Source organism: Oreochromis niloticus, linkage group LG18, assembly GCF_001858045.2.
Source record: "Oreochromis niloticus isolate F11D_XX linkage group LG18, O_niloticus_UMD_NMBU, whole genome shotgun sequence".
Lineage (NCBI taxonomy): Eukaryota > Metazoa > Chordata > Actinopteri > Cichliformes > Cichlidae > Oreochromis > Oreochromis niloticus.
The window spans coordinates 9,591,478-9,612,528 of NC_031982.2; the positions used below are offsets into that span (position 1 = coordinate 9,591,478).

Consider the following 21,051-nt stretch of genomic DNA (forward strand, 5'->3'; position numbering starts at 1 on the left):
TCACAATCAAAACTGCATCAGCTACCTCGTTCACATTCATTCTGAATGACAGCATCAGAGCAAATTGTGTCTGGCTTTAATCTTGGGAGCAACATGTCTGGTGAATCCTGATGAAGCTGCGTCTTTGCTACAAGCTCTTTAGATGCTCGTCTAATCAAAGCTGCTCCATGCTGCTAGCCTGCGGCTCCACTCTCGACAGCCCTCGGGGGGATTAAAGCCGATTTCCCTTTTGGCCAGAGTCGCACTTGTAAGGGTCCAACTTGCTCTGGCGCAGGGTGAGAGTACTATCCTTGTCGCTGACACCTTGCTTACTGTTGTTTGATGCTGGGCATGTCTCTGCGGCACCCTGGCTCATCCATCACAGTAACTGTGAATGGCGTATGGGGACAGCAGAGAAACAGAGGAAGGCTACTCCCAGCCTCCCCCTTCTTTCACTATATACTTAGTAATCTGTGCTAACGCTGTTCCCTGAATGGAGAATGGAGACCTTGTGTTCTGAGGCTCCAGATGGGCAAAAACAACACAGCGCACACTCTCCAGTGGGATTGAGCTGAAAACTATAAGACGAGCTAGGAAGACTGAGGACATTTCTGATTTTGTGCAAAAGGAGACTCAAATGTAAATGTTGTGATAGCACAGTATTTGACTGTCAAACTATCAGCGCTAAATAATTAAGACTGTATTGCCGATTTTCTCCTTTCTTAAGCAATTTTCAGGTGCTTTAAATCCATAAAACTACACCAAAATTTTTGTAAAAACACTGATTTTAATTGCACATTGTGTATGTACAGCACAGTCTTGGACAACAAACCACACACTTGATGTAAACTGATCCAGCTGACAATGGATACAGGCCTGTTTTGTGGCAAGGAAATAGTACAAAACATCAAATGGAGGCGCTTAACTACACAGTTTATTTGCCTCGTACTCCATATAGTTTGGTTGTCTGGCACTGAAAGTTTGCAGGGCAGTGAGTATCCTGGTCACGTCGGCACTGGACAGTTTGAGTCTGTGGCGGAGCAGGCAGGCGAACAGATCCACGTGAGGGGCCCCTGGAGGTGAGAGGCGGTTGACCCTGTAGCGCAGCTCCACCAGCTGCAGCAGGGCCGAGTCCTGCGATCCCTGAGTGTACGGGTAGTCTATCTGCAGAATCAAGTCCTGGATCGCCTCGGGGTCAAAGTGCACGCTGTAACCGAAAAGCTGCATGCTGTTCACCTTCATGTAGCCGATGTTGTTGGAAGGCTCCACTTCCTCCAGAGGCTCATAGTACAGTGTCATGTTCCTGTTTCCTCCTGTCACTCCCACAGGGTCCCTGATATTACTCCTCAGGTAGAAATGAACCGTCTCAAAAAAGCTCTTCCATCTGTTTCCTAGAGTCAACGTCCAATTATAGCAGTCCAAGGGGATATCCAGCTTGGTCCGCTCCCAGTCGGGGTATCCGTGCTGACCTACCGGCATGGTCCAGCTCTCCGAATGGCTGCCCCCAAAGGGATTCACAAACAGCGACAGTGCTGGCTCAAGAGTGCTGTTTCTGGTGAGGCAAAATTGTAGAGTGAGTCCGAGGAGCATATGAACACGGTTGGACTTGACCCGGTTGCTCTTGAGCGTGAGCAGCATTCTTTTCCTCCACGAGGGATCAAACCAAGTGTTTACACGCACGTCGTTGCTCACAAACACAGCATGCAGGGCGATGCGCGGGTCACGCCGCTGGAGCAGGTAGCGCAGCTCCAGATCCTGCAGATCTCTGTCACTCTCCAAGCCCAGATAGGGGTCGGTGGGGTCAGGCACGGCTGACCGGCATACTCCCTGGGTAAGCGTGAAGCCGGGGTTACAGCTGGAACATCGAGTTCGGTTCTCTGTGGAACATGAGGCACAGCGGGGACCGTCACCCACCGAGCAGGGGATCAGACCCTGGCAAGGTGGATGGTTGTAGGGGCAGGAGCAGCTGCGGCTCTCATCGCTGTAAACACCAACCTGATTGTTCTCGCTGCAGTACAAGATGGAGAGAGCATAGCTCAGCCAGAATTGCAGAGGCCTAAAGGAGAGACAACAAGTGTTTCAGTACAGCTTTAGGGATACTGCTGTATTGGCTATTATATAATAACTCATTTGTCTTTGTCACTTTGCATCTTTTTCATGTTTTTGTGATTATACAACAAAGAAAATGTTTTGCCTAAGAAGATTAATCCAGCTTTCCACAAACAATGTGTTGTTTTGATGTGCGGCAAAAAACAATTTGAGCCAAACTCGGGCTCAGCTGGAGTCATAACGGAAAATCAGATCAAAATGAATATTGTAATTTGCTGAATTCTCATTCTGTGGTGCAGACCCATGCTGCTACTCTTATTTCTATCTCAAGTTTAGACTACTTTTAGAAATACAGCCAGATAGGAATGCTTTTCAAAGAGCCCCATTATGTGTCTCACAGTATGAATTTGGAGATTTTATTATCTAGAATCAATAATGTCTTAAAAAAGATTCTGTGAAACTGAACAAATCTTTGCAAGTAAGTGACAAATCCAATAATAAAAGGCTGTGATCTTCAGGTCTTCGGGGGGGACGGCATCAAAAGAGGAAAACCTCTAAAGATGATTCAGTGAACACAGTTCATTACTGCATCAAAATTCAATTCGATTTTATTTATATAGCACCAAATCACAACAGCAGTCGCCTCAATTCACCTCAATGTAAGGTAAAGACTCTACAATAATAGAGAGAAAACCCCAATAATCAAATGATCCCTTATTTGCAAGCACCTGGCAACAGTGGGAAGGAAAAACTCCCTTTCAGCTTGAAGACATCTCCAGGAGAAACAGGCTCAGGGAGGCCATGACCAGTTGAGAGTATGTAAGTAATAACTCTACCGTGCAATAAAAGTCATATATTAACAAGGTCAAGGGACCAAGGACAGAAATCGGACAATTTCATCCTGAACAGGTAACCGGCTAGTCCTTCATGCTCAACATGTACAGCAGCAAGCAGATAGCCATGCTAACGCATCATTAGGTAAAGACACAATGAGGAGGTGGGTGACCTAAATCACCTTCACACAGCTGAACATGAACATTTCAAAGAAGCACACAAAGGCAAAGTGGATAAAGCTAAAGCTATGTTGAATTCTGAGCCAGCCACAAGCTAGCAGCCTCGATATGAGCAAAGGATCAATGCAGTTATTAGGAAAACTACAGAGACGAGTGAAAAAGAGAAAAGGGTTGATGTCCTCCTATCTTGTGACGTTTTATGGAAATTACCAAAGTTCTGTCTTATGAGCTACAAAGGAGAGTTACCACCTGGCATTTAATGAGCCCACAGTTCAAAAGTTGAAGAGGTCCACTGGTGATCGTGGCACAGGTGACTTGCACATCTGTGAAACTGCCATTACTGCTGAGCGATATATGCAGCCGTCTTTTCCAGGGACTGTCTTGCTGATTTTAGCACGATAATACCAAACTCCATTCCTAAAGTTGCTAGTAAAAACTGTCTGTGTGCTGAAGCGAGATCTTCTGAAGCATTAAGAAATGAAACAATGAAATGTTGTTTCAGAAGCATGGACAGTTTTCCAGGCTTCAATTTGAACAATGACAATATTTTTTTTAATTTGCCAAAACCTTTGTACCATTTTCAGATAAATGTAGGTTTTTAATGATTTTCAATGCTTGTGTTTTTATTTAAATTTTAAAAGCATCCTGCTCCTAACTTTTTGAAAACAGTGTAATTAAATTGAATGAGAGGACGCACACACACACACACCAAGAAAAATGATCTTCCCGGTTATCCTAAACTACTATTGAATTTCTTTTTTACGAGCAGAAGGAGTCTGATAAAGAGTGTAATTGGATTGTGGACTGAGGAGACAGTGTCTGTGTTTGAGTAGTACACTGATGGATCGTGTCATTTAGTTAATTTCCCTGCCAGAAATAGCTATCAACACAGAGTGTTCATGGGAGACGCATAAATCTGACTGGAGTTATGACCAACGTGGTCTCTGATAGGGCTGCTCCAATAGACCGTCCAAGTGGCAGTGCTGCTGATACAGCAGCTGTAACAGTAAAAAGAAATATAGGAATTATATATAAGCAAACTAAATTACTGTCCACGGGTTCTGATAAAAAAAAAGAAAAGAAATGAGATGACATGAGAGGTTTAAAGATGCTGGATTGATTGTGATGTAGTTTGAACCTGGCGACAGTGAAACGTGGCCGTTTGGCCAGCTGTGATTCCGTTTGTCTTTCTGAGGCTGGAACAGAGAAGCCGCTTCCCTCCTGTCAGCACTTTTCACCTCACTCCACGACTACTTTTCCTCAGGTGCCTTCTAATAAGTACCGTCTCGCTCTGCTGCTTTCTTTCACCGCCTGGTGCATAAATCATTTTCATAATTATAAGTTTTGGGGAGCACCTTGGCTTAATGGGCAGCAGCATAAATACTCCTCCCTCATGTTCCTTGCTTGCTTCTTACCTGGGCCTCTGCTGGATCGTTTTGGGTTGTTTTCGGCACCTCTTGCTAAGGCTGAAGAGCTTGTTAGCGGTGCGGCGCGCTCTGGTGAGAAGCTGGTTAGTACTGGTCTCCAGCTGCCTGTATCGCTGTAGGAGGTTGGCATCCATCCTCCACAAGTGCTCCACGACAGATGTGTTTACAGCGAAATGGGTTGGCAGGTTCCCAACGAAGCTTTGGAACTCCTCTGGTAGGAAGGAGAACATGAATAAGTAAACTTTGCCTGTGGCCATAAACCGCAGGGTGACAATATTATAAAAACCCCGCATCCATTCCTCATTGTTTGTCCCCGAAAATCAAACAACCCAAAAAGAAGAAATAACAGCTGCAAAGCGCGGCGTGTTTTGATCTTTTATGCCTCTTTTTTTCAGGAGGGAACAAATGATTTTCATATTCTATGTCACACCTGTTGTCAGAATAAGTCACTGTATACCTTTAAGGCTACAAATCTTATTAGAGAATTTGCTGTCTCTGACATTATTAATATGAAAGGGAGACATTTTGCCGCGTTAACGGGAAACGAGCGGTGTTCCTGATTAAACTTCGACATTTTTTGATGCCGGAGGAAACTTATATCACGAACTGTGTCACCTCTCAGTAGTACAAAAAAACCCGAAGCAGTGGATCCTCTCTGCCATTCTCTTTATACGCCCTTTCTAATCTCAAATACACAAAGAGACACAAACCCAGTGCACTCAGTGTCGACATCACAGGCAACAAAGCTGCGCTATAACTTTCTTTAAACATCTGAATAACCTACAGCACTGCGGTCTATTGTGCTGTGATACAGTGGGCTCTAATTTTAAAGCCGCTGTTGATTTTGTGCCCATCTATATCTGTGTAACTGCAGCGTAAATGTCAGTCAAAGCTGCTAACTTTCTCTGTGATGGTTTTGTGTTTACGGTAATTACAGTCTGAAAAAGAAAGCAATAGCACATTATTACGTGCTTGGACAGAGGCCAGGTTTTGTGCAATAGCTGGTTCATTTGTTTATGTAGATAATTTTTTATGGGGTTTTTTGTGCACAGAGCTGAGAAAAATGATTGTTCAAAACAATCAGTTCAGTGATTTCAGGTGTTATAGGCTGTTTTCCCCATTGTGTCTAGTTAAATGGATGCAGGATGAGTGTCTCCCCATAGGGAATTACTGGCATTATTTTAAAGGTATAATTTATGAAAATTGTACAATGAAGTAAATTTAATAGGAAACAATCAGCCTGGCTCTGTCTAAAAGTATTAGTATCTGTTTTAAAGGCCTCTGCAGGTCAAATAATATCTTGTTTTTTGTGTTAAAACAACATGTAGTGGATTTAGGGGGTCGCTTGTGCGACTATTCCTAGACTAAAAAAATAAAAATCATGTTTGATATTTCCTGTACATGTTTTTATGTTCACAGCACTTTGATGAGAACAGATGGATTTAAAAGAAAAATCACTAAGAGCAGCCCTGAGCAACTTGAGAGCATCAAAGCCGTCATTTGATTTGACACAATGACTGACAGCTCTCTTGATTTGAAGTCTGGCAACTGCCAGAGTTTGACAGCTAAGAAAGCATTCTGAACATAAAACAAGACTTTTGTTTTAGTTCTAAGACTAAACTTTAAAGTGTTTTGTTCTTGAGGAAAAAAAAATGACCTTAGTCCCAAAGCACGTACTTTTGAGGAGGATTTTAAAAGCCACTGTTCCACCCGTGTGTTTTCTTTTTTTTCTTTTTTTTTTTTTTTGTGAAAGCACTTTTCAAGCTGACATTTTCAAGTCCCATTTTGAAGGGTCATAGTGAATTAATTTCTTACTCACCAGATTCCTCAAACTCCTTGTAGGTCAGCCTCCAGGCGTCTCTGATGCGCAGCAGGTTGTTTTCCAGAGTGGCCAGGTCAGAGCGAGGACAGTTACACTGTGGGAAGTCCACGCTGCAGTCACACCAGCAGTCACTGTTCTGGCAAACAAACTGGCCTTCAGATTTGCAGCCAACGTAGTTGAGCGCTGCCTGAACGAAGCGGCTCCGCAAATAGCCTGGAAGGATGACCTGCAGCCCTGCGGAGCACCACAGACGAGACACATGAGGGAAAAAATGAATAAACTATTAAACATGTGAAAGAGAGGCTGATTCATCCTCATAGAAAAAGCAGTCTGTGTAGCAAAAGTGAAAACATTTGAACACATCTTGTTAGTTGCTGTTTACTGTTGTCTAAAAATGATTAATCTTACATACATAATCCTGTGCTGTACTTCCAAGATAAACAAACATGTATTAATCCACCATTTAAAGCAGTCCTCTAGAAAGAGACTAGCTTATTTACGCCTGTTTGACTCAGCCTTTTCAGACATTTACTTACTACAGGAAAGGAAAAATAAAAAAAATTACAAAAAAATAATAAAGTAGTTCTGTATTTTCAAAGATTTATATCTTTAGTATTAAACAGTAGATTATTGCAGATTGCAGGAAGGAAGTTGGAATGAACAAATATGTGAATGTTTTTTTTTAATGGTTATGTTGATGCAGCCTTGCATCATATGTATCCGGGGCGAGAGGCGGGGTACACCTGGAACGGGATAGGCTCTAGCACCCCCGCTACCCTGATTAGGATAACCTGAAGAGAACGGATGGATATGCTGATGTAGCCTTCATTTAAGCATTAAAGCAATTTTCACAGTGTGGGAAATAAGCTTCATGGATCTCTCAGGAACATTTAGTAGCTATAAATAAAAAAATAAATAATAATTGAAATAATAACTACTGTAGCTATTTAGCTTAGCTTAGGGAGGCGATAACAAGCTTGGCTATATGGAAAAACCTCCACTACTGGCACCTAATTGTTGTCTCATTTCTAATGATCGGTCATTTTTGACCGGCACACCAAAAAAGTACAAATGTTGAATAAAACATGCAAAATTGTATGCAGACTGATACAACTTATTTTATGCGCCGAAATCCTTTTTTTGGATAAAAACATGGAGTCTTAGATCAGTCTGATCAATTTAACTATATTTTTCTGAAATAAAACTTTGAAATCGATGACAACATGAGGGTTAATCACAAGTAACTATTCTGCAAACTATTTGAAGTCTAGATGAATCACGTGATGACCACAAATTCTGACTTCACCCTAACTCAAAGGTTCTGCCTAATCCTAGATGGCTACCCAGGCGAGTGAAGCCTAGAATTTCCACTAGTGACCAGTCACCAGTGATAAAGTGATTCACGACAAGTGAATCGCTTGTGGACAGCCCTTAACTGTCTGCAAAATGTGCATCAGCATCTTTAAATTCAAATGATCATGAATCAATGAAGCTTTCTAACGTGTGTTTAGCAGTGCGATGGCTGCAGTTACAGCCACACAGTGGTAATGTCTACCAAACATCAGAGTTACAATACAGGCTTACACATAACACTACACTTTCATTTTAATGTCTTTAAATATAGGATTTAATTTAGAGGGTAATAAACAATTGGTTTTGGTTTAGAATTAATTTACTTGTACAATCGCATAAGACTGTATTCTAAAATAAGTGCGCACATTTTAGTTTACACTGTTATTATGTGTATGATTTACTCTTTGTGTTCTGAGTTACCTCAGTTGCAGCTGCTCCCACTCCCTTGGTTGATGAGCTAAGCGATGGAAAAGGGGCGGAGCAAGCCTATATGAGACCTGCAAATTGGGTCATACCACAACTCTGGATCATGGGGGGGAAATGGAATTTGTTATGTTAGTTTCAGTTAGGGTTTTTTGTGTTCTACCCCTTTGTGTTTATGTGGCCTGATTTAAGTTTCCCCTTTGACCTGGTTAGGCAGGTCAGTTTGTTTGAGTTAGTATTGTTATCAGCTTTTAAGTAGAGTTCTGTTACTTTGACCTCTTTTATGGGCCCAAGATCTAGATTTTTCTGTATAATTTAACCAAGTTTGTTTTTGGGGTTAATTAAAAAAAACCTTGTTTTTGGACTTCAACCTGTGTCTGACTTTCCTTCACTGCTCGGTCCATCACAAGCAGTGAAAGTGAGCGTGTTTCAGTTTTTTAGTTTAGTTTTGGTGCTTAAACCCAACCAAACAGCAAGTAAAAATGAAAGTAAACACTGAATAAAAGTGAAATTTAATGCACTTCCACATGATACTTCAATTCCAGTCTTCTGGATCTGCTGGATGATCTGCCCGCTCATCTAGACTTTGTCTGTCCTTTTAAGTGGAAACATTCCTGCATGTCGTTACATGGATTCAATCAAATGGAAGGGACAAATGTCCAATACGATTATTTAGTTGGAGGACTTGGTGGTCATTATCATGGTTAGATTTAGTCAATCGGGGAACCCTGGGATATTCTGCTGACTTTTTCTCTGTTCTTTCCAACTGGAATGCAAGATTAGAGATAACCGGGTAAATATTTTGTATTCTATCTGAGCTAATAAAAGGTTAATTAGCTTTGTGACTGCATTTCAGCAAATACCCTCTTTCAGTCTTCAGACAGTTTACCTACATGTAGCCAAAGCCCGCTCAAATTTTATTGAGCCAAAAGAACGTGCTCTGCAGATGAACTACTGGCTCCCAGATCAATCTTAAGGTTAAAATTTACCCTGCAGCTGAATCTTGTTTTCAGGACTGTGAACCAGCACGGAGCTGACTGTGTCCAGATTGTCATAGTTGCTGCATCCGAGCGGCCCGGTTCTTGTTTCAGTCACCTGGAAGCACATGAAGAGAAAACAGTGGTATGAGCGCTCGCTCTGTCAGCCGTCGCCCCCGTTTTCACCCCTCCATCTGCATTAATAGGTAGAAAACAACTGATAATCTTGGTTCTGCATGGATTACTTTAATATTTTCTTTTTCTAAAGAAAGGTCAAAAGAACATAAAAAGCCTCATCAAAGATGCATTTTATGTCTTAAAAGAGCTTGGTATTCAATGAGTCACGGTGAAGTAATACTGAAAAGGTCTTCAATTAGAAAGCTTTCTCTCCTCAAACAGAATAATTTGTTCTGATGTGAGAGAAGAAATCAACTTCCCTCTGACTGAAAAACTTTAAACTGACTCACTTCTCTGCATCTCTAACAGTAAACAATCTCAATGTTAAAGCTAGAAATTCAAAAACACCTACACGCATGTCGGGTATTAATATCTTGTGGGGACATCTAATTGACATAATGCTTTCCCTAGCCCCTTACCCCAACCCTAACCATGAAAAATGAATGCCTAACCATAACCCTAAACCTTTAACCCAACTGTAACCCTGTCACTAAAACCACACTTTGAGTCTCAAAAATGCCTTCAAACTTGTGGGGACCAGGATTTTGGTCCCCACAAGTACAGTAAACTTCCAATTTTTGGTCCCCACAAAGATAGCAATACACACACACACACACACACACACACACACACACACACACAGAGCTTACTCTGTACTGGCATCCATTTTTGCTCGAATCCTTCCCATTTCTCACCGAATCTCTGATACCATATGTGATTTTAATGCACGGCTATTTATCTCATAAAATCTTGTGTTCATCTTCTTCTACTCTCCTCTCTTTCTCTCACGCTGATCTTCAGTCTGCCCAAACTCCACACCTGCTGCAAAACGGCAAATGAATTTATGTCAGCCTGGCTGAATATTAATGGAATGATATCTTTAATCCATCAAGCTGATGCATAACCAGAGGAACGCGTTCTCATTTTGGGAGGGCACTTGTCTTCATCAGTGGCTACTCACTTTAGCATCTACATTTGCCCCTCGGGCTGATTAATGCGCACACCCTAATAGCCACTTCAGACGATAAAATGGATGATTGGTGTTTCATACAACAGGACGCACAACCGCTCCTCGCTTCGCTCCCCTCTTTAAAGCTTGCCACAGAGTGCGCGGTAACTTAGAAAGCCTGCTTCGTGCAATACTGCTTGAAGAGTCACTTAATTAGGGTGTTATAGGTGGTCAGCTATAAACAGTCAGACGCTTCGTTTTTCAAAATCTGCTGTTCCCATTTTCCTCGCATGCTGAGAGATTTTCATGATAATAAACCACTGGTGAGGGGGGAAAAAAACAGGAAAAACAAATTTGAAAGACTTAGTGCTACCCTGCAGTCACAACAGGTGAATCTCCTAAGTGTCAGGCCAATTCTGTAAATAAGCATTCACTCTTAATCCTACCTGATTAAATAAGTTATGGGAGAAAAGTCCCTGAGCTGGTATTAAAGGATTTATTAGTGTAAGTTGTCTTCAAGTTGAGTTAGCCAAATGTCCTGAATTAAAACTTTCTTCTGCAACTGTGTCAGTAATCCTAAGAAACATCTGCAAGTTGATATTTAATTTTATATTATTTCATACTTTCATACAATGCTTCATAGAACTGTGGTGAATTTAACTCCATTATATTTATTTTAACCATTTAATTTTTACCTTTAATCGTTATCATATATTAAAATACAGCAGCAAGGAAAGTGATCAAAAACTAAGTAGGTAGGTTATTCTGTTGTTGAGAATAGAATAGAATAGAATAGAATAGAATAGAATAGAATAGAACAGAATAGAATAGCCCTTTGTTGTCACTGTACATGTACAACAAATTGTAACTTGTTTTCTAAGATTTTAGCAACATAGTACATAATGACATCAAGTGATTCAGAGAATCTGGAGAAATCTGTGTGCAAGAAACAAGGCCCGAAATCAGTATTGGATACCTGTAATCTTTAGGTCTGCAGGCTGCACTGCACTAACAACAGGCCTGATTTTGCCATGGAAATCACTGCATGGGCTCAGGAACGATTCAAGGAAACATTGTCTGTGAACACAGTTCACTGTGCCATCCACAAATGCAGGTTAAAGCTCCATCAGTCAAAGACACCACATGAGAACACAATCCAGAAATGTAGCCATCATGTATTCAATTCAATTCAATTTTATTTATATAGCGCCAAAACACAATAACAGTTGCCTCAAGGTGCTTTATACTGTAAAGTAAAAACCCTACAATTATACAAAGGAAACAGAGAAAACACCAACAATCATATGACCCCCTATGAAGAAGTGCTTTGGCGATGGAAAGGACGAACTCCCTTTTAACAGGAAGAAATCTCCAGTAGAGCCTGGCTCAGGGAGGGGCGGCCGTCTGCCACGACCTGTGTAGTCAGACGACTCAACACAGGAAATTCTATTTGGAAAACATGGATGCCACATCATCACTGAAGAGGAGAGGGCTTGCACATCCGGAAAGGTGCCATCAGTGTTTAAAAGGTATATGCTAGTTTTAGAACAACATATGCTCCCACCCAGATGATGTCTTTTTCAGGGAAGGCCTTACATATTTCAGCAAGACAATGCTAAACCGCATACTGCATTAGTTACAACAGCATGGCATCACAGTAGAAGATTCCAGGTCCTGAACTGGCCTACCTGCAGTCCAGACCTCTCACCAGCTGAAAACATCTGGCATTCATAATGAGCTAATATTTTTCTTAAAATGATACATTTTTCTCAATTTAAACATCTGACATGTTTCCAATGTTCTATCATGAATAAAATGTGGGTTTAAGAGATTTGCATATCATATCATAGCATTCTGTTTTTTGTTTTTTTTTTTCATTTTAGAGAGACTCCAAACTTTTTCAGTGTGTTTGTTTGTATTCAGCATATCTAAGATCATGTAGGTGTGTAAGCATATGCTAAAAATGACTGGGTCAAAGTGGAACTACTACAACACGGGGTTACATGGATACTGTAACTTAAAAGGAAACTAAAGAAAAGAAACACTGCCTTAAAAATAACCCAATATTTCACTGGTCCATATTGACCCATGCTGGGTCAATTTAAGCCAGGCGACGAAGACAGAAGTTATTTTCTTTCTCCCCAAAGTCATTCCCCGAAGCCACGTTCAGTTTAACAGAAACCAAAAACCCACCCAGCCCGACTCCAAGCGTCATATCAGGCTTTCCCTCATGCAAATGCTTGAGGCTAACAAACCGCAAGGCAGGAGAACAACACGGCTACCTTCAGGCAGTGAATGTCTGGCGTTTCATTTCCCAGCAGATTGCTGCTGTATTTACAATTTCCCTCCTTCAACATACCCGTATGGCAGTGGATGCAATTTGGAGGTGGTGTAGCCTCCGCAGGGTGCTCTCTCTGTCTGTGAAGTAGGAAGCAGCCAGCTGGTGGAGAGTTTCCAGGGTCACGGTCCCTGTAGTATTTGAGTTCCTGTTGCTGCCTCGGCTGCCCTCGCCCCCGGAGGGTGAAGACTCCTGGCTGAGCTTCCTTTTGTCCACAAATATTGTCAAAGACTCCTCCCCTGGTAACAGTTAGGCAGAGGGATGAGAGGTTCATTAGCTCCAGCAGAACGCCACTAATCACCTTTCATTAGTATCTTTTCAGACTAGATAGAAAAGCACAGTAGTCATTAAGTACTGTGGGGGAACTGATGGTTTGGATGATTAGAGGAAAAGGCACAGGCAAGGTCTCTGCATCTATTAAACTCCTCGTGAATAAAGAGAGCTTACTCACAATCGTTAATCAAATTTCCTTAATTATTTCAATTATTTTAATTACGACAGAAAAAATGACTTGGAAAACAAATCAGATCCCAGGTCAGCACCGGGCTGTTCTTAAAGATGAATTCTATATAACGGTCAAATCACCAGCAGTGAGAAGAAAAAAGACACGTTTGATTAAGTATAAGATTTATAGATTCACGTGCACTTTGGAAAGTCAGCCCTGATAATGAAAACTGCAGTCTTTTTGTGATGCCGTTTAACTTCCTACCCTAGTAGTTAATTTCTTTCTGCAACTCACCTCATCTTCCTCCTGTTATATTTTCCCAGGTCTTTCTCTCCTATACTATCTGAACAATGTTCACCAGAGAACAGATTTGAAAATAGCTGCATTCACTACTGAGTCAAGAGGACATTAATAAATTCTTTTACTTTCCCTCAAAAGCGTCTCAGGTTTGAGCCAGATGAGGAATGAGTGCCTTTTGAAGGGAGCTGCAGGTGCTCTTCAGCGAACCTTAACAACATCCCTTAACTGTCACAGCAGGTCTGAGTCACTTTATCAGTACTTACTTTATTGGCACTGTTCTCCAACTGTTTCCTCACCGCTAGCACTCGAAAAGCATCACTCCGTGCGGCGTGACCTTTGTAAATTCGAAAGCTTCTGCGATAATTCGCATTTAAACTTGCAGGGAAATAAAGCTCTTCGAATTAAATTTAATTAAACTGTCAGTGCGGCTGAACCTCTGTAAGGAGAGTACGCTGTCAGTGTATATGAATATGCCCACCTCCAGACGTGTTCCAGTCAAACAAGGATCAATACCTCAAATTTTCCTTATAATAAGCCAGACTGTTAGTCTTTCTCATTTCCCTACAGATGGGATTATGTGTGCCTCAGAAGAGCCACGCCAGTTTAACCTGCCCTCACCTCCCCCATATAAAATATTCAATCATTCATCTGATTCTGTTTCTGCTCATGTCTGGTTTCCAACCAGGCAGCTGTCCTCACCTATGAAGATGTGTGACATTAAAGAGATGTGGCTAAAAAGCCCTGTGAAAATGTGGCGTCTTATCTCATCTTATGCTCTTAAAAATCATCTAGAAAGATGATGAGCGTTTCTCTTTTTCCAAAATGACACAAAACTGTTGCACTGTTGATTCACATGTTTATGTTTTCTGATCTGGCCCTGCTTTGGTGAACGCTAATAATCGTTTTCGTTCAGTTTGGTCTGCTGACATCGTCTTAACTCTGCCGAGCATTACAGCAACAGTTATATGAAACGAGTCACACTGATCCAGCATCCCTTGTGCCAGGTGGTTATCAAAACTCTTACATGTGATGATTGCAAAAATAACAAGCAAACAGTCTTATGCTTCGAAGATCCACATTTTGTTGATGCATCTATCCGCTTTGACCTCTGAGACAATGCATCCTGCAGACCACAGTGCTGCCAAAAAAAAAATCTAATAACACAGTTCACCTGAACTTGAACTCATTCAGTTTTTGAGCGATGTAGCTGATGTTTGTAGGTGGTAACGGTGACTCTGGGTGAAACAGACGTCTGGTATATGAAGTGTTGATAGTGTTTATTTTATCAGGAAGCTTCTATATTGCCTTTTAGGAGGACCATTTGCTCAGTATAAACTGGGTTTCAGTCTATCTGACAAGAACTTCTAGAAGCACTGGGAATTGTGACTTGTGTGACGTTGTTATACATCAACAACACTTTGCGACTATTGCATCTTTGTGGGTGGGTTTCATGACGAATTTCTAATAATTTTGGGGATACCAACAGACAGAGTGCATGGCCAGTGTTGGTTTTCGACCAGTTGCTGTATTTGGGGGCATAAACACTGTTTTTTAGCCAAATACTTCCCTCAAATCAGTGCCGTTCATTTACAGCATGCTCTGTGATAGCAGTTAGCTTAAGAAAAGAAGAGAAAAACTAATTGCTTATAAATGACAGCATTTCACAACACTGACAAACCTCTGTTCACAGAGCCGTGCCGGTTTGACAGCTAAACAAAAATATCATACCTGTCGTTCTCCCGCCTACCACAAATCACTTGTTTTACGCTAATCCGGGGCGATTTGATTCCTTTTTGTACGCCAAAAAACACTGATCCAGAAAAATCATTACATGCTTTGTTGCTTCAAAAGCAGCAGACAGTAAAAAATCAGTGCCCCATATGCTAGAAAAAAAAATGAACAAAAATCACATTAGAGGCTATGTGGATCAGGCTCGCTTTGAAGCTCTGACTACCCTACTGTACCTCCCAGAGTGGCAGAGAGGAGAAAGTGGGTGCCGTATTTCTTGATTAGACTCTCTGTAATCATCTGAAGGGTCGGTCTCCTCCCCAGCTGTCGGATGGCGTGCACAAAGTCGGGGTCGAGGGGCAGAGCCAAACCGCTGCCGCCACCAAAATTGTCCAGCTTCTCCACAGCCAGGCTGTTCACCTTCCATCGACCAAATTCCCTAGAAACACCACACACACACACACACAGGTTTGCTCACTCTGTTAAGGCCTTTAATTGTGTGTAAGGCCCCGGGCTGCTATTTAACAAGCTGCGTTGAGAGGAAAGCAATATTTGAACGTGTGTTACCCTCACTGAGGCACACGCTGCTGTATACTTATGGCTCACATACATGGTGGACACAGAGGAAGCAGTAACGCCAAGCGATGAAGCTGTAATGGTAAATGGCCTGCATTTGTATAGCGCTTTTCTAGTCCATAGGACCCCAAAGCGCTTTACACTACATTCAGTCATTCACCCATTCACACACTGGCGATAGCAAGCTACATTGTAGCCACAGCTGCCCTGGGGCGCACTGACAGAGGCGAGGCTGCCAGACACAGGCGCCACCGGGCCCTCTGACCACCACCAGTAGGCAAACATGGGGTTAGTATCTTGCCCAAGGATATTTGGCATGCAGCCAGGATGCAGCCTGGGATCGAACCACCGACCTTCTGATTAGTGGCTGACCTGCTCTGCCACCTGAGCTACAGCCACCCATCCTCTGTGGAGCTTAACAATATGCCTCTGATGTACAAGAAACTACCCTGAAAAACCTTTTTTGTATTTTTTTTACTTAAGGGATTATACGGCAAGTAGTGATTGAATGTTTATCGACTGTCAGATTTTTACCTGGGAATTGTAAAAAAGGATGTTATATAAGACAACGGTTTCTTTCTTCTTTGTTTGGCCTTAAATGCTCTCATTTGATACTCATGTAACAGTATTTATTATATAAGAGTGGATGCATTATATAGATTGTTGCAATACTGCAACAATCTGTTCTGCTACTAGCACTGGGTTTAGCAGCTATGATTTAACCATTGGAATCAGCACTTTAATAGAGCACCGCTCTGTTAGAGCTCTGCCAACTTGCTAACTAGTTTTCATGCACTTTTAATCCAAGCAAGAGGGTTTATTTTTCTGGGGGGTTTTTTAATGGCAACCCGAGGCCTTAGGCTGTCGACAGCAGACTGTTAGCGGATTTAAAAAACAAGACATAGTGTGCACATTTGTCTTAATCTTTGGACATAAGTTGCTGGCGGTACAACAAATATATTTGGAGTGCAAATATATCACTGATCTCAACAGATTACCAGCGCTCATTCTCAGAACCATTATAAAGTAAAAAATAATAGACTAGGCTGACAAAAAAATAAAAATATGAATAGAAAGCTTTTCAACCTGCCTATTTGTTAAATCTTAAAAGCTTGTAGATCACTCTGGTTCAAATGTAAGAGTAATGCAGCACAGATTTATCCTCATGTTCCTCCGAAAATCAAACGTGTGGATACCCCCCTCCCCCGTGTATAAGTGCACCAGGTTGAGAATCACTGTTACGGTTGACTGATGTCAGCTTTGAGTAACCTGAGCCTGGGTACAACAAAACTCGTTGGGTTCCAAAGTGGCAACCCCCACAGCATTAGGAAAGGTGCAAAAAAGAAAGAAAGAAAGAAAATAAAGCCCCACGACATCAGCTGCCATGATTTGTCACCCCGTGCCCTTTAGACACGAGCCTCGCTGAACTCTAGATACTCACAAACCCTCGCTCTCCATTCCCCACAGCCCCTCCCTCTGCAGCGTCAGTTAACATCCACCTCTCCCACGGTGCTTGCCTGCTGCTCTGTGTACCTCCCTCTCCTTCTGGGAGGTCATCAAATCACTGCCATGAGAAAAATGATCGGCAAAGAAATAATTGGGGGAACCGTGACTGTGTGGAGTGTGTCATTACGGCCAATCATCGTAACAAGGGACAGGATGAGTGTCTGTCTCTGGTGGACAGATGGATGTTGCAGATCTAGCCCAGGGTTAGCCTACAGCTACTCCATCAGCATGCACAGGTGGAAAAACAGAGCGCTATAGGAATGGGCTGGCTTATGTAAACGTGGAGGCTTACTGTACGCATAGAAAGCAATCAGAAAGTGATGAAAACACTTTATTGAGGGGGTGGGGGGGTTGAAACTATACAGGTGCAGCTGTATGGGGGGAGCTAGCTGACAGCTTAATTGCATGCTTTGCTTCCACATGACTGACAGCCACGTGAGCTTTACTATGGCGTGCAGCTATTACAGAGGTCAGAGCAGAACTGCAATTTAAATCCCTGGCACTTTAACACAGCACACATATAGAAAATATGAAGTGTCTACAGCATTGAAGGAAGTGCATAAAATACAGTTATTATACATTTTTCTGAAAAAAAGGCCTTCAGTGTTCCCACAGTTTATTATATGCCCTCCCTTATCTCTAAACCATTAAATAAGTCACATTAGGCAGAGAGGATGAAAACTGCTTTAAAAAGACTCTCCTGTCAGTTATCATCTTGTTACAGCAGGTTTTTATCTCAGTTAGAGTCATCCTTAAAATCCTTAATCCCTAATCCTAAAACCAGCCTTTGGCTTAAAAAATGTGAGCAAGGCATCTGAGAGGATACAGGGCTGACTGCTGTAGGGTGAAAGACCCTTAAGAGGTGAGATGTCAGCCAGCCATTACCAGTGATGAGTGCCTTTCCAGTCCAAGCTGTCTGCTTCTTGGATACTTTTTTAATGATTTCCACTAATTATTGGAAACAAGGAGGCTCAAGTCAGAGGACTCTTGGGACATTGTCACACCGGGTCCATTGAAAAAACACAGGTGTCACGACAAGATAAACACCAGAGTCTTAAAGATTTCTGGGAAAAGATAATGGAGCGATTGATTTATAGCACCGCTAAAGATGCACACAAAGTCTTTCTTTCACTTTGCTAAACCCTTGGCGATTTTCTTCTTCTTTTTGCCACAGAAATGAAACTTTCTCCTCAAACCGACCCCGCAGGACTGCGGGGACAGTGACAAAATATCAACACACATGGGCTCCCCACACGAATTATAAACACAAAATATAATTCAGACCTTTTTACTGCACGTCTGCAACTCAAACCCCCGAGCCATAAAGGGAATGATCGATAAATACCTAAAAGTTAAATCAGAGCAGAAATATATTGCTTTAGGAAAAGTTTCTGGAAAGGCAGCAAAGTGCAGCTGGCAGGTACTGCAGGAAGTCACTGAAGGGATGAAGCTCGACTGTCCACACACACAATCCATGGCATTAACTCTTGCTGCAGGGGTCATTTAGAAACACCAGCAACAGCAAAAAGCACCAGGTTAAAAAGAAGAAGATAATAAAGAAACAAAGCACAAGAAAGGAATAAATGTCTGCTGTTATTCAGATGACAGATGAGCTTTCAGCAGCAAAGGGCCCTCTGCATGCTTACAGCAGTTCTTCTGATTTGCTCATCAGCTTGCAACTAATTTGGTGCAGGTGCGGTACCTGTGAGAGCAATCCTGAGAGTGTGCAGGATTACATTCCACACACACTACAGCAGCTGCTGTCACTGATAAGTTGCTCTCTTGCTGAAATTGCTCATCAGTAAAATTATCCAGTAGCACGTCTGGAATGAAAAAAATGGCAAGTAGCCTACTTATAATCCACACCTGAAACTCTCTCACACACAAAACATTACACACGCGTTAAACACACACACATCTCACCTATAGATCTTGTATCTGGTGCTGAAGCCCTGCTGGTACCTCTCCGCAGCCTCTGTGTACTCCAGGGACTGCTGGAAGGGGCCCTTATCCGACAGCAGCCAGCCCAGGGAGCCGGGGGAGCCGTCGCCTCGTCCGGCGGCTGCGGCTCCAGTGGCGGTGGCAGCCCTGGAGGTCCAGCAGCAGCACCAGCAGAGCCAGAGGCTGAGAGCTGCCCCCTCCCATAGCAGAGACAGCCGCTTATGACTGATTCTCTGACAGCTCATGCTTCACCCAGCGACACCTCATTCTCTCCAGACTGAGAGGAGAGGACAGATAATCAGGGCTGAAAAGTAGCGCGTCACGCTGATCTGGAGGTTTGTCGGAAAATTTATTTCAAAGCAGTGATATCTCAGAGTTAATGTACAAGAAATAATAGCAATTAAACGTTTTTTCTTCTTCTCCTCCTTCTGCTGAAGACACACTCACCTGATTTGCAATAAGAACCAAAAGGATGCGCCCGAAGATGAACTCCTGCGATCTCGCCACAGCCAAGAATAAAAGCTCTCCGAATCAGCGATCCGACACAATGAATGAATTCGTAATGTGTCCTCTCTTCACAGAGAGCTACTCCAACTTGGGTATTTTTCTGCTCCCGCCCAACTTTTTCTCTCTCTTTTCTTTTTTTTTTTTATTTCGGAAGATGTTGCTCCAGCATCCGCGCATCCGTCCGCTCCTCGGTGAGAAGTTGAAGCGGCGGAGGCGGTGAGACGGCGGAGTTCATTGCGAGGACGTCCGTGCGGTCATAGATAGTTCCAGAGGTTGAACAGGGGGGGGGAAAGGGCAGATTTAAACAGAGAGAGTGGGACACCATGTAGCTCTGTTTGATCCCTAAATTGTCAGTTTAAAAAGATTTAAAAGAAAAAATAAATCTTGACAGACGCTATAGGCGCTTATATCTCCTCTTTGCTCTGTGTGAGCTGGTGGATGAATGAGTGCCTGCTTCAACAAAGAGACCTTTTCTTCCCTATTTTTTTTTCCAGGAGAGATAGCAAGAGGGCGAGCAAGTGCATCATGATGAGGCTGGCAGGGTAATATATACAGTATGATCACTGAGTGTACTCAAGTTGGGAGATGAGTGGAGTGATGATGCATCAGGACTGCATCCATCACTCACCATTATCTTCACTTTATTCATTATTATTTCCCATCACAGCTTGTCTCTCCCTGGGTGAATATTGCCCATTAAAGGTCTTTAACGGAGTCTGATAATAGGCTAATTATCTCGCGGTGTTTCTTTTTTCTCCCCCCCCCCACTCGTCCTGTGCCACAGCTTCAGGGCCTGCAGCTTGCATGACTAAATGGCACACACACTTGCACGTTGCTGGATTTGCCGGGGAGAATAATTACAGGCTATTATCGGGGAGCAGGTTTCTCGGGTTGTGTGATTCAGGTTCAGGGGTACACTCGCTATTCCACACCAAGCATCATAATTTAGAAAAAAATAAAATAAAAAAAAAACAGCTTCTCCAACAAAAGTGGATGTTTCATTTCCAGACGAAGCAAAGGAAATGTTCGACCTGTGGCTTGGAAAATAATTATATTTTGAATGCTCAAACCATTTGCGAATGAACGTGAGAGTTTTTTTAAATGATGGTTTTTCTTTTATGGGGCATATGGAGCTTTGGATCCTCCCCTTTTTCGGGGGATCCGGTCACCTTTAGGGTGGAGCAAACACTGTGCGTGTGTAGCACAAAGTGGTACTCATACAGTGCTGGGAAGTAGTCTGACATTTTCATTTCTACCTTAAAAATAAAAATACAATAAAGCGTGCATGTTTCTGAATTGCTGTTTACTATGTACAGACCAGATATATATCATATTTCCAACTTTCTTTGCTAACCAAATACAATAAAGATAAAATGAAGCTTAAGTTTGCTCTAATGGTCTCCTGTGATATCATGTGATAGTCTTTATATACTGCCTCATTCTTTTTAAGTTCTCTGTTATTTCTTCCGCTCTTCTTTCTGGTTTCCACTTCTGGCTTTCAGTTTGGATGCATTCATAGAATAACATGACTTTTTTTTTAA

The 21,051-nt window shown here is 42.3% G+C and overlaps 1 protein-coding gene across 3 annotated transcripts; it reads right to left on the reverse strand.

Annotated features, from left to right (window-relative positions):
- Nucleotides 1-746: 746 nt before the first annotated feature.
- On the reverse strand, nucleotides 747-20,442 carry LOC100707385 (BMP/retinoic acid-inducible neural-specific protein 3). 3 transcript variants are annotated; one of them, XM_019348431.2, is made up of 8 exons: nucleotides 19,451-20,442; nucleotides 18,986-19,332; nucleotides 15,217-15,419; nucleotides 12,529-12,746; nucleotides 9,056-9,161; nucleotides 6,288-6,524; nucleotides 4,457-4,679; nucleotides 747-2,035 (listed from the first exon to the last, which is right to left on the reverse strand). In XM_019348431.2, exons 2-8 carry the CDS (start codon nucleotides 19,246-19,248, stop codon nucleotides 901-903), a joined length of 2,385 nt encoding a protein of 794 aa, XP_019203976.1. In that variant the 5' UTR covers nucleotides 19,249-19,332; nucleotides 19,451-20,442; the 3' UTR covers nucleotides 747-900. The 3 variants fall into 3 exon arrangements, with proteins under 3 accessions (XP_019203976.1, XP_003453348.1, XP_019203978.1); XM_003453300.5 differs by having other exon boundaries at nucleotides 18,986-19,280; nucleotides 19,451-20,441; XM_019348433.2 differs by lacking the exon at nucleotides 19,451-20,442 and adding an exon at nucleotides 18,765-18,885 and having other exon boundaries at nucleotides 18,986-19,115.
- Between the last annotated feature and the right edge of the window lie 609 nt (nucleotides 20,443-21,051).